Source organism: Bubalus kerabau, chromosome 3, assembly GCF_029407905.1.
Source record: "Bubalus kerabau isolate K-KA32 ecotype Philippines breed swamp buffalo chromosome 3, PCC_UOA_SB_1v2, whole genome shotgun sequence".
NCBI lineage: Eukaryota > Metazoa > Chordata > Mammalia > Artiodactyla > Bovidae > Bubalus > Bubalus kerabau.
The window spans coordinates 51,580,297-51,593,228 of NC_073626.1; the positions used below are offsets into that span (position 1 = coordinate 51,580,297).

The 12,932-nt window shown below is 38.9% G+C and overlaps 1 protein-coding gene across 2 annotated transcripts in view; it reads left to right on the top strand.

Moving 5' to 3' along the window:
- Positions 1-12,932, top strand: part of KHDRBS2 (KH RNA binding domain containing, signal transduction associated 2) — a 703,180-nt gene that overhangs the window by 520,887 nt on the left and 169,361 nt on the right. Inside the window, exon 9 of one of the 2 annotated variants that reach the window (XM_055571819.1) lies at positions 8,344-8,360. The exons of the other annotated variant lie outside the window; for it this stretch is intronic. Within the exon in view, the coding sequence (XP_055427794.1) occupies positions 8,344-8,360 (17 nt within the window). The remainder of the gene's footprint in view (positions 1-8,343; positions 8,361-12,932) is intronic. 2 annotated transcript variants of the gene reach the window in all.

Genomic DNA, 12,932 nt, shown 5'->3' on the forward strand with positions numbered 1-12,932 from the left:
TGGTATCACCGACACAATGAGTTTGAGTAGGCTTCAGGAGTTGGTGATGGGCAGGGAAGCCTGGTGTGCTGCAGTCCATGGGGTCTCAAAGAGTTGGACACAACTGAGCAACCGAACTGACTGAAAGAGAAGGGACACAAAGCCCTAAAAGGTGCATTGTGTAACTGGCTACTGATGTGGCTCATTCTCACTGGTGTCCTCTCCAGAGTCGTGTGGAAGACACCTCAGGAACATACACCAAAGGAAAGGCAGATTGGGACAGTGCATGAGATGCTGTCCTGGAGCCCCAAGTGCCTGTATGGACTGAGTGCTTTCACCAAGGTTCAAGAGAAAATAGCAACAACCAACACCCAGATTTATAGGTCTGGTTCTGAGCAAATATTTATGTCATAAAAGCCATACATTAAAGAATAAATGAATTCTAAAATAATTAAGAAATTAGAATTGAGATGATATAAGCCAAAGATGATATTAATAGAATAAAGAGGCAGAAGAAAAATTAGAGTGTATTGTAAAACTGCTATGGAAAAAGTATAAAATCCCACAACTTTAATTTCACAATCATATTTCAAAATTTGCAAAATTACTGAGACTGTGCCAGAAATGGTGAGCTTTCTTTTCAGTAATTCTCTAAGTTTCATAGCTGGGGCCACTGGCATACTTGCAGGTAGGGGAGACCTGTGACTAGGTTCTGGCCAGGATAGAATATTCTAATAGGAGTTTCTAAAATTGTTTTTCAAGATAGTGTAAGAGATCTTTTTTTTCTCTTATTCTCCATTTCATCCAGCCAACTCTCAGAAAAGCAGATGCTATCCCTAGTGGACTTTGAGGTCAAAGTATTTCAGGACAGGGAAGCAACAACAGAAGGACCTGATGTTTAGAAAACCACAGCAAACTTAAGCATTCATCTTGACTTTTAGGCAGAATGATTTTTAAATTATCTCTATCTGGGGCTTTATGTTTCCTGCCCTTGAACCTAACTCTATTAGATACAAAGACAAAATTCAGCAAATAAGAATATTGCCACTGTTGCTGCAGACTTATATCAAGTAACATATATATATATATATATATATATATATATACACACACACACACATATATTTGATGTATAGTTGATATATAGGTCAGTGTATATATTGATGTACATTTGAGATATATGATTATATGCATGTGTGTGTGTGTGTGTGTGTATATATATATATATATATATATGCATATGTATATGAATTTGCCTGGGTAACCATTACTTTTCAAGATATTTTTACATTCCCAACTGTCAGCAGGATGAAAGCAGGTAGGAGACGAAACTCATTATTAATATTTTAGTTTATTTCCTTCTAGTCTTCTTTTTCCCAATGACTAGATCTTTGGTCACATAATTGTTATTATATTTATGCAGCTTTTAAATTATTTTTCTGTGGTATTACATAGACTTAAGACATAAGTTTTAATACCAGGTGGCACTAGTGGTAAAGAACCCGCCTGCTAATGCATGAGACTTAAGAAACATGGGTTCAGTCCCTGGGTCAGGAAGATCCCCTCTAGTTGAACATGGCAACACTCTCCAGTATTCTTGCCTGGAGAATCCATGGACAGAGGAGCCTGGCGAGCTACAGTCCATAGGGTCTCAAAGAGTTGGACATGATTGAAGTGACTTAGCACATACTGATGAAAGTGAAAGTTGCTCAGTTGTGTCTGACTCTTTGCGATCCCATGGTGTGTATAGCCCATGGAATTCTCTAGGCCAGAACACTGGAGAGGGTAACCATTCCCTTTTCCAGGGGATCTTCCCAACCCAGGGATCAAACCCAGGTCCCTCATATTGCAGGTGGATTCTTTACCAGCTGAACCACAAGGGTAGCTCTTAGCACGTAGAAAACAATACATAAGTTTTAATGGCAATAGGTTTTTAAAGCATATTGGAAGTAAGGGCTCCCCTGGTGGCTCAGACAGTAAAGAATCCATCTGCAGTGCCGGAGACCCAGGTTTCATTCCTGGATCAGGAAGATCCCCTGGATAAGTGATTGGCTACCCACTCCACTATTCTTGCTTAGAGAGTTCCATGGACAGAGGAGGCTGGCAGGCCACAGTCCATGAGGTCACAAAGAGTCTGATATGACTGAGTGATGAACACTTACTTACTTAACTATGGGAAGTAAATGTAATGGGTATAAAGTATGAACGTGTAAGAATAGCTTAGTCAGGCAAGAAACTCATTGACTAGATTTGGGGATAAATTCTAGACAGTTTATGGCTGCAAAGAGAACTCACTAGAACAGCATACAGCCAGAGGAGCAGAGGACACAAAGGTGGAGGGGGTGGGGAATCACGAGGAGGGCAGGGCCCACGGAGGCCAAAGAAATGAAAACCATCAAACATGACCAGCTCTGGACTGACCAAGGAGGGATTCCCAGTTCAAGGGCAGGATCCTAACACAAGAGTACCTTAAAATTGTATATGCATGTGAGGGCGGGGGGATGCTTGCGTGCATGGGTACAAGGATGGAGGGAACCGGGTCTTGGCATTTAGTAGGTTTTTGCTTAGCCGGTTAGATGTGGCAGGCAGAGTTAAGATGAAAGTGATCCTCAGTTACATTTGTAAGCAGTTTTTAATTTTTCTTTATAAATATTTCAGTAAAGAAAACATAGCCCACCCACCCCCACAAACACACATTCAATTTTTTAGATTACTTCCATGAATTATTTAGAAGAAATGGAATTGCTAGGCCATATTTCACTTTGTGTGTGTGTGTTTTTTTAATTCTTTATAAAATTTTATCGGTTTCTGTAAAGCTTCTAGCAAATAAGACTTCTACCAGTAGTAGATTTGACCTTCTTCTTTAATCATACTGATATTATCAGAAATATTAAAGGGAAAAAATTCTTTGATAAGTGACTAAATCAATGTTATTGTGGTTTACACTGGTTTGATCAATACAGAAAGTGCATATTTTCTTACATTTATGTACTAATTTTAGTTTTTAATTGTATATTAATATTCTTGGCTTATCTGTCAAATGCATGCTTCATTTGTGCAGTAGTACTGCAGTGCAGTTCATGGGGTTGCAAAGAGTCGACATGACTTAGTGAATGAACAACAACAACATAAGGGACAAAACTTAGTGAATATTTCATTAAGATGTATGTATCAGTTTGCTTAGGGTTGTCCTAAGGAAATATCACAGACTAGGCACCTTAAATTTTATTTTCTCACTGTCCTGGAGACTAGGATTCTAGGATGAGGTGTCAGCAGGTTTAACTTCTTCTGAGGCCTACTCCAAGCCTTCCTGCTGCTGCTGCTAAGTAACTTCAGTTATGCCCGACTCTTTGCAGTCGCATGGTCTGCAGCATGCCAGGCTTCCCTGTCCTCCACCATCTCCCAGAGCTTGCTCAAACTCATATCCATTGAGTCGGTGATGCCATCCAACCATCTCGTCCATGCCATCCCCTTCTCTTCCTGCCTTCAATCTTTCTCAGCATCAGGGTCTTTTCCAAGGAGTCAGAACTTCGCATTGGGTGGCCAAAATATTGAAGTTTCAGCTTCACCACCAGTCCTTCCAATGAATATTCAGGACTGATTTCCTTTAGGATAGATTGGTTTGATCTCCTTGCAGTCCAAGGGACTCTCAAGAGTTTTGTCCAACATCACAGCACTCAGCCTTCTTTATGGTCCAACTCTCACATCCATACGTGACTACTGGAAAAACCATAGCTTTGACTATATGGACTTTTGTTGTCAAAGTAATGTCTCTGCTTCTTAATACGCTGTCTAGGTTTGTCATAGCTTTTCTTCCAAGGAGCAAGTGTCTTTTAATTTCATGGCTTCAGTCACCATCTGTAATGATTTTGGAGCCCAAGAAAATAAAAACTGTTAGTGTTTCCATTGTTTCCGAATTTATTTGCCATGAAGTGATGGGACCAGATGCTATGCTCTTAGTTTTTTGAATGTTAAATTTTAAGCCAGCTTTTTCACTCTCCTCATTCACCTTCATCAAGAGGCTCTTTAGTTCCTTTTGCTTTCTGCCATAAGGGTGGTGTCATCTGCATATCTGAGGTTATTGATATTTCTCCCGGCAATCTTGATTCCAGCTTATGATTCATCTAGCCCAGAACTTCACATGATGTACTCTGCATATAAGTTTAACATGCAGGGGCCAATATACAGTCTTGATGTACTACTTTCCCAATTTTAAACCAGTCTGTTCTTTGATGTCTGGTTCTAACTGCTGTTTCTTTTCCTTCATTTCTCAGGAGGAAGGTAAGATGGTCGGGTATTCCCATCTCTTTAAGAATTTTCCATAGTTTCTTGTGATCCACACAAAGGCTTTAGTGTAGTCAGTGAAGTAGAAGGAGATTTTTTTTTGCAATTCTCTTGCTTTTTCTATGATCCAACAAACATAGGCTTCAGTTCACTACAGTTCAGTTCAGTCGCTCAGTTGTGTCCTACTCTTTGTGACCCCATGAATCGCAGCATGCCAGGCCTCCCTGTCCATGACCAACTCCCAGAGTTCACTCAGACTCATGTCCATCGAGTCAGTGATGCCATCCAGCCATCTCATCCTTTGTTGTCCCCTTCTCCTCCTGCCCCCAACCCCTCCCAGCATCAGAGTTTTTTCCAATGAGTCAACTCTATGCATGAGGTGGCCAAAGTATTGGAGTTTCAGCTTTAGCATCATTCCTTCCAAAGAACACCCAGGACTGATCTCCTTCAGAATGGACTGGTTGGATCTCCTTGCAGTCCAAGGGACTCTCAAGAGTCTTCTCCAACACCACAGTTCAAAAACATCAGTTCTTTGGCGCTCAGCTTTCTTCACAGTCCAACTCTCACATCCATACATGATTACTGGAAAAACCATAGCCTTGACTAGATGGACCTTTGTTGGCAAAGTAATATCTCTGCTTTTGAATATGCTATCTAGGTTGGTCATAACCTCCCTTCCAAGGAGTAAGCGTCTTTTAATTTCATGGCTGCAATCACCATCTGCAGTGATTTTGGAGCCCAGAAAAATAAAGTCTGACACTGTTTCCACTGTTTCCCCATCTACTTGCCAGGAAGTGATGGGACTGGATGCCATGATCTTAGTTTTCTGAATGTTGAGCTTTAAGCCAACTTTTTCCCTCTCCACTTTCACTTTAAGTTCCTCTTCACTTTCTGCCATAAGGGTGGTGTCATCTGCATATCTGAGGTTATTGATATTTCTCCCGGCAATCTTGATTCCAGCTTGTGCTTCCTCCAGCCCAGCGTTTCTCATGATATATTCTGCATATAAGTTAAATAAGCAGGGCGACAATATACAGCCTTGGCATACTCCTTTTCCTACTTGGAACCAGTCTGTTGTCCATGTCCAGTTCTTACTGTTGCTTCCTGACCTGCATATAGGTTTCTCAAGAAGCCAAATCCTTTGACTGTGTGGATTACAGTAAACTGTGGAAAATTCTGAAAGAGATGGGAATACTAGACCACCTGACCTGTCTCTTGAGACATAGGCTTGCAGATGGTCAAATCCTCTCCATGTCCTCACAGGTTACCCCTCAGTCTGTATGTTGTTTGTGTCCTAATATTTTCTAATAAGATCACCAGTAATATGGGATTAGGGGCACACAAATGGCCTTTTATCACCCTAGTTACCTCTTTACAGGCCCCTCTTCAAAACCAATCACATTCTGAGGTCTTTTGTCAGGTTAGGACTTCAACATGGATTTTGTAGAAACACAGTTCAGCTTATAATATACAAATGCTCAAAGACAGAATTTACATTGTGAGACAAGTAGAGGATATTTTTTGTTCAGTTTTCTTGAAGAGTTTTTTAGACAAGTAAGTTAAAGTAGTATTTGTTTGTGGGATAGTTGATGCTAACAACATTGTTGAAGGTTGGGAGAAAAAATGGAGATGGGTGATCAGCCAGAAGACTCTTAGAAGAGCCTAGGATGGAAACTTTGAGGTTCTCAGCAATGTTGTAACCAGTTGACAACATAAGATGACCATTCAAGTGGCATTTTCAGATTCTTTGACAAGTTATTTACAACCTCTCCAACAAGAACAAGTCTGGAGGAAACAATAAAACCTTTGGTTATAACAACAGTGATCTGGGGGAGGGGCGATGTTCTAAAGCACCCCTGCTATTCTGGATCTCCTCAGCCCCAGCCCATCAGAGCCCCCCCCTCTCTCTTAAGGAGCGTTGCCTCAGCTTGCCCTCAGCAGCTGCCTGAATTCAACTGACAGAAACTCTATGCCTGGGATTTGACAACTGAAATGCAGGTTTATATCTCCATCCTAACTGTTTGGAGGTTGAAGCTCTGAGGTTACTCACAGATGCAGCGTTACTAAGTGTCAGGGCCTGGATTTGACTGAAGTCTCTGGGTGACAGTACCTATCCTGCTGCAATGAACTTTGATTTTAGGAAGCATTCATATCTGAACATTCTTTTGCTTTTCAAAGTTCATACTAAGTTAAATGAGATGCTAGTAAGTTTATTTTCATTAAGATGGCCCATGGGTAACAGCATTGCTACCCCAGCCAGTGAGTTGTGGGTAAACTAAACAGGATGCTAAATGTTCTATTTTAGACCATATTAAAGAAATTTTTTTAGCTTGAATAAAATTTAAGTTTGTATACTTTGTAGTTTTTTATAAGGAGATTATTTCAAAACAGCTTGATTTTATTAACATGTAAATAACCTCTAAGTGATGTTTGAAAAGAGGAATAGTTATTTTAATAGAAAAAAATACTATTGTTAAAGCTTAATTTTCAAAAAGTTAAAATTATTACTCTCAGACAAATATTACAGAAATCTTTGCCAAAGATTCTGTTTAACTCTTGATTAATGAGGGAAGCAGTGGGATTCTTATCAGCTTAAGGAGCATTTCAGAAATTAGGGTATTTATAGTCAATTTAATGAATAAATGTTAAAAGAGCATACAAACTCTCTTTAGTTAGATGCAAACTGGTTAGTAGCTAACAGACCATCAATCATTATGGTTATCTGTTCCACCACACAGAAATTATCCATGACTCTGCTGGAGGAAATCTACAAGTTAGCAAGGGAAGCCTGGGACCTTTAATGAAGAGAAACAGTGAGAGGAACCAAATTCCTCCTGAGAAAATTTTTGGGTAGCTGTTGCTCCTATGTGATATTTAAAGATGATTCTGTCCATGTCTTTGCTTTTTTTCCAAGTTTTGAATAATTTTTTCTGACAACAGCTTCAAATTTTTATGCAGGTACATTTATGTAAGTATTAAAAATTATATGTGTACCTGCCTTTCAACTTAGCATAGTTGAAAATATAAATAAGAAAAATTTCCCAACTGCAAATAATTTACAGTATAAAAGGGAAACAAGTTGGTATACATTATGTTATAATAAATGCATAAAAGCAATATGAATGAACGATGGTAGGAATCTGATGGTAGAGCCAAGGATTTCAGGTCTTGATGATCAGGGAAATTCATTAAAGAGATGACAGTGAAGAACAGACAAGATGTATGAGAATCATGGAACCTGGTAAAAAGAAAATATGCCTTCGTCATTCTCAATACATAATTTTTGATGGATTCCCTTCTAGCTTCATTTGTGCTTGGGGAGATCTATACAGTGTTGTACATATAACATTGCAACCTGAGTGTTCAAATGCAAATGTGTTAAGCAATTTTCTCTAGATATGTTAAAGTTTTGGAATTTGGATGTAGAAAGAAATAGGGGGAGGGTAGTTAGTTTCATAAATGGCATTTCAAATCCAGAGCCCTGCCTCAGAATTCAGGGGCTTGTTTTAAAAGACAGTTTCAAAAAACCGTTTCCCTGTGACCATCTTGCCTTGTCTTGTATCCACAGTCCCAGTGTATAGTCTGGAACATAATCACATGTGAGGAATTACTTTCTAAACTGAACTCTAGGAATTAGTACAGATGTGGGCTAATGGGTTAGAGATTATTAAAGTGTGCCAGCCAGGAAACCAAGAAGAAGAGAGATGCAAATGTATATAACAATTATTAATTATGAAGGCCAGTGATTTATCAATTTAAAATAAAATCAGTATATAACATTAAGGAGAAGAATCATTTTTAAAGAATTTTTCAAGTATATTTTAATCTGTAAAATAAAATTAATTGATTGCACTCATTGCTCTGAAATGACATCAGTTCAGTTCAGTTGCTCAGTCATGTTTGACTCTTTGAGACCCCATGGTCTGCAGCATGCCAGGCCTCTCTGTCCATTATCAACTTGCTAAATATACTCGAACTCATATCCATTGAGTTGGTGATGTCAAGCAAACATCTCATCCTCTGTCATCCCCTTCTCCTCCTGCCTTCAATCTTTCCCAGCACTGGGTCTTTTCCAACGAGTCAGTTCTTCACATCAGGTGGCCAAAATATTGGAGTTTCAGCTTCAACATTAGTACTTCCAATGAATATTCAGGACTGATTTCCTTTAGGATTGACTGGTTGGATCTCCTTGCAGTCCAAGGGACTCTAAAGAGTCTTCTGCAATACCACAGTTCAAAAGCATCAATTCCTCAGTGCTCAGCTTTCTTTGTAGTCCAACTCTCACATCCATACATGACAACTGGAAAAACCATAGTTCGACTAGACAAACTTTGTTGGCAAAGTAATGCCTCTGCTTTTGAATATGCTGTCTAGGTTGGCCATAACTTTTCTTCCAAGGAGCAAGTGTCTTTTAATTTCATGGCTGCAGTCACCATCTGCAGTGATTTTGGAGCCCAGAAAAATAAACTCAGCCACTATTTGCACTGTTTCCCCATCTATTTGCCATGAAGTGATGGGACTGGATGCCATGATCTTAGTTTTCTGAATGTTGAGCTTTAAGCCAAATTTTTCACTGTCATCTTTCACTTTCATCAAGAGGCTCTTTAGTTCTTCTTCAGTTTCTGCCATAAGGGTGGTGTTATCTGCATATCTGAGGTTATTGATAGTCCTTCCGGCAATCTTGATTCCAGCTTGTGCTTCCTCTATCCCAGCATTTCTGATGATGCACTATGCATAGAAAAGGCAGAAGAACCTGAGATCAAATTGCCAACATCTGATGGGTTATCAAAAAAGCAAAGGAGTTCCATAAAAACATCTATTTCTGCTTTATTGACTGTGCCAAAGCCTTTGACTGTGTGGATCATAATAAACTGTGGAAAATTCTGAAAGAGATGGGAATACTAGACCACCTGACCTACCTCTTGAGAAACCTGTATGAAGGTCAGGAAGCAACTGGACATGGAACAACAGACTGGTTCCAAATAGGAAAAGGAGTACATCAAGGCTGTATATAGTCACTCTGCTTATTTAATTTATATGCAGAGTACATCATGAGAAACTCTGGACTGGAGGAAGCACAAGCTGGAATCAAGATTGTCTGGAGAAATATCAAATGGGGATATTGAGCTGTTTATTGACTTAATTTAGATAGTATTGACTAAACAGAGTCTAACCCAAATAAATGTATAACAGAATGTTATGTACAATGAAAAAATAGTGAGATATAATAAAATGTAGAAGTGAATAAGAGACAAGAAATATAAAGATAATTATTTAAATAAAAGTGTGTGTGTGTGTGTGTACACACGCACACTCCATTGCTCAGTCATGCCTGACTCTTTGCAACCCCATCAACTGTAGCCTGACAGCCTCCTCTGGCCATGGGATTCTTCAGGCATGAATTATGTAGCTGGTTACCATTTCCTACTCTGGGGATCTTCCCGACTCAGGGATCAAGCTCACGTCTCTTGCATCTCCTGTATTGGTAGGCAGATTCTTTACCACTGAGCCACCTGGGAAGCCCAAATAAATGTATAACAGGATGTTATATACAATGAAAAAATAGTTTTACATGATTTCAGAAGGAAAGAGAATTGGGATATCAAGAATGTATATAAAAGCTATTTGTTCCTTCATTTAAACATAAATTTATTTTTAATAATTTGCTTATTTATTAATGGAATTTCTACTTTGTGTAGGGAATGCTCTAGTCACCAGGGTTAAAGTAGGAAACATGACAAAGTTCCTGCTTTCAGGATGTTCTTCTGTTACATGTGATTCATTATAACCTTAAGAAGTGGATGGAGTATCAATAGGGTAGATGAAGTGAAATTATTCGAGGCAGTGTGAAGTCCATGGATACTGGTAAATGTATGAGAAAACGGGAAATAGGAAGGAAGCTATTTGGCTGGAGTGTAAGGTACATACAGGAATTAGTGGAATATGAGGTGAGAAGAGCTGGAACTCCAATACAGTCAATAGGACAGTGGAATTTACTGAAGGATGAGAGAAATGTTGTCACACAAGGTGCTTTGGTGAGGATTAAATGTGATGACAAGTGAGAGAGACAGGGCCAGCACCAGCTAATGCTAGTTGAGATCATTTTTAAGACCCCAGTGAAAAGTAATAAAATAGCGAAATTATGGAACAGATTTTGAGAAATATGGTGATTTGAAGCCTTTGCTTTTGTCTGAGATAGAGAGAGAGAGCACTCCATTTCCAGTAGACTTTAAAAATAGAATCACAAATTAGGACCAGCTTCCTCCCTTTCCTTCATCCTTTTCGGTTCAACTCAGTCTTGTCCGACTCTTTGAGATCCCATGGACTGCAGCACGCCAGGCCTCCCTGTCCATCACCAACTCCTGGAGTTTATTCAAACTCATATCCTTTGAGTCAGTGATGCCATGCAAACATCTCATCATCTGTCGTCCCCTTCTCCTCCTGCCTTCAATCTTTCCGAGCATCTGGGTCTTTTCAAATGAGTCAGTTCTTTGCATCCGGTGGCCAAAGTATTGGAGTTTCAGCTTCAACATCAGTCCTTCCAATGAATATTCAGGACTGATTTTCTTTAGGGTGGACTGGCTGGATCTCCTTGCAGTCCAAGGGACTCTCAAGAGTCTTCTCCAACACCACAGTTCAAAAGCATCTTCGGCTCCCAGCTTTCTTTATAGTCCAACTCTCACATCCATACATGACAACTGGAAAAACCATAGTTCGACCAGACGAACTTTGTTGGCAAAGTAATGTCTCTGCTTTTCAATATGCTATCTAGGTTGGTCATAACTTTCCTTCCAAGGAGTAAGCGTCTTTTAATTTCATGGCTGCAGTCACCATCTACAGTGATTTTGGAGCCCAGAAAAACAAAGTCAGCTACTGTTTCCCCATCTATTTGCCATGAAGTTATGGGACCACATGCCATGATCTTAGTTTTCTGAATGTTGAGTATTAAGCCAGTCTTTTAACTCTCCTCTTTCACTTTGATCAAGAGACTCTTTAGATCTTCACTTTCTGTCATAAGTGTGGTGTCATCTGCATATCTTAGGCTATTGATACTTCTCCCGGCAATCTTGATTCTGGCTTGTGCTTCATCCAGACCAGCGTTTCTCATGATGTACTTTGTGGATGAATATATATTCTCTATCTTTTATTCAGAGTACATATTCATCCTTTTACCCAAGGCACTAGGAGAAATTAAAAAACAGCTCAGATTTTAGATCAGTTTGGATATTTACAATGGATTAATTCTCACCATTTGAAACAGAAAAGATTGACAGATTAAATACATTACAGGAATTTTTTAAAAAGAGATAATTAGGGATTCTTTCAGTGAAAAGAGACAAAAATACCAAAGTGATGCATCAAATGATAATTATATACATTAATGATTATATATTAAAAACCAAATCCTAGGCTTTTTTTTATAAAAATGTTGAATAATGGTTGTTATAATTGAAACTCTTCTTAAAAGAAAGCTTTCCAAATAAGCTTTCTGTGTGCATGTGGAAAATTAATGGCCTAATGATGTCTAATATAAAGAAGTCTTTCAATAATAAAAAGTGAATTTTTTTTTAGATATAATTCAAATGCCATACATTTCATCCTTTCAAGGTGATGATTAAGTGGGCATTAATAAATTCACAAAATGTGCACAGCTTCATTCTAGAACATCTTCCTCATTTCAAAACGTAACTCTGTGCTGGTTATCTGGTACTCATTCCCAACCTTCTCTCCCCTAGCCCCTGGCCCACACTGATATACTTTCTGTCTCTATGGATTCGCTTGTTCTGAACATTTTATAACAGTTGAATTATGGAATCTGTGGCTTTTTGTGTCTGGCATTTTCAGGAAGTACAATGTTTTCAATGTTCATGCTGCTTGTAGTGTGTATCAGTAGTTTATTCCTTTTTATGGCTGAACAATATTCCATTGTAAGGATTCCACAATTTACCCATTATTCAGCTGATGGAAATTCAGGTTGTTTCCACTTTTCACATACTATGAATAAAGTTGCTATGAACACCTGTGTACAAATTTTTGTGTGATCATTTAATTTTTGTTATCTGAGTATATGCTAGCTCATATTATAACTGTGTTTAACTCTTTTGAGAAGTTGCCAGACTGTTTTATAAAGCAGCTACACCATTTTATATTCTCATCAGCAATGGCTGAAGATTCCAATTACTCTGCATCAATGCCAGTACTTGTAATTGTCCAGCTAATTTGCATATTTTTTCAGCAAATTTGGAAGCATAGTTATGCTGTTTCACATGTGCCTTTTTAGCTCTTTAGACATGTTAAGACACATCACCAAGCCAATATCAGGAAGCATTCATAATCTTCCCCCTCTTTACTGCAAAATTTGAATTGCAATGCAAAGGCAATATGGACTGTCATTACTCAAAGTGAAAGAAAGTGAAGTCAATCTTCGTGTCTGACTCTTTGTGACCCCATGGACTGTAGCCTACCAGGATCCTCAGTCCATGGAATTTTCCAGGCAAGAGTACTGGAGTGGGTTGCCATTTCCTTCTCCAGGGGATCTTCCCAACCCAGGGATTGAACCTGGGTCTCCGGCATTGCAGGCAGACGCTTTACTGTCTGAGCCACAAGGGAAGCCATTATTCAAACCAAGTATTAAATGTAAATGTTTGTGTCTCACTGAATAATAAAAA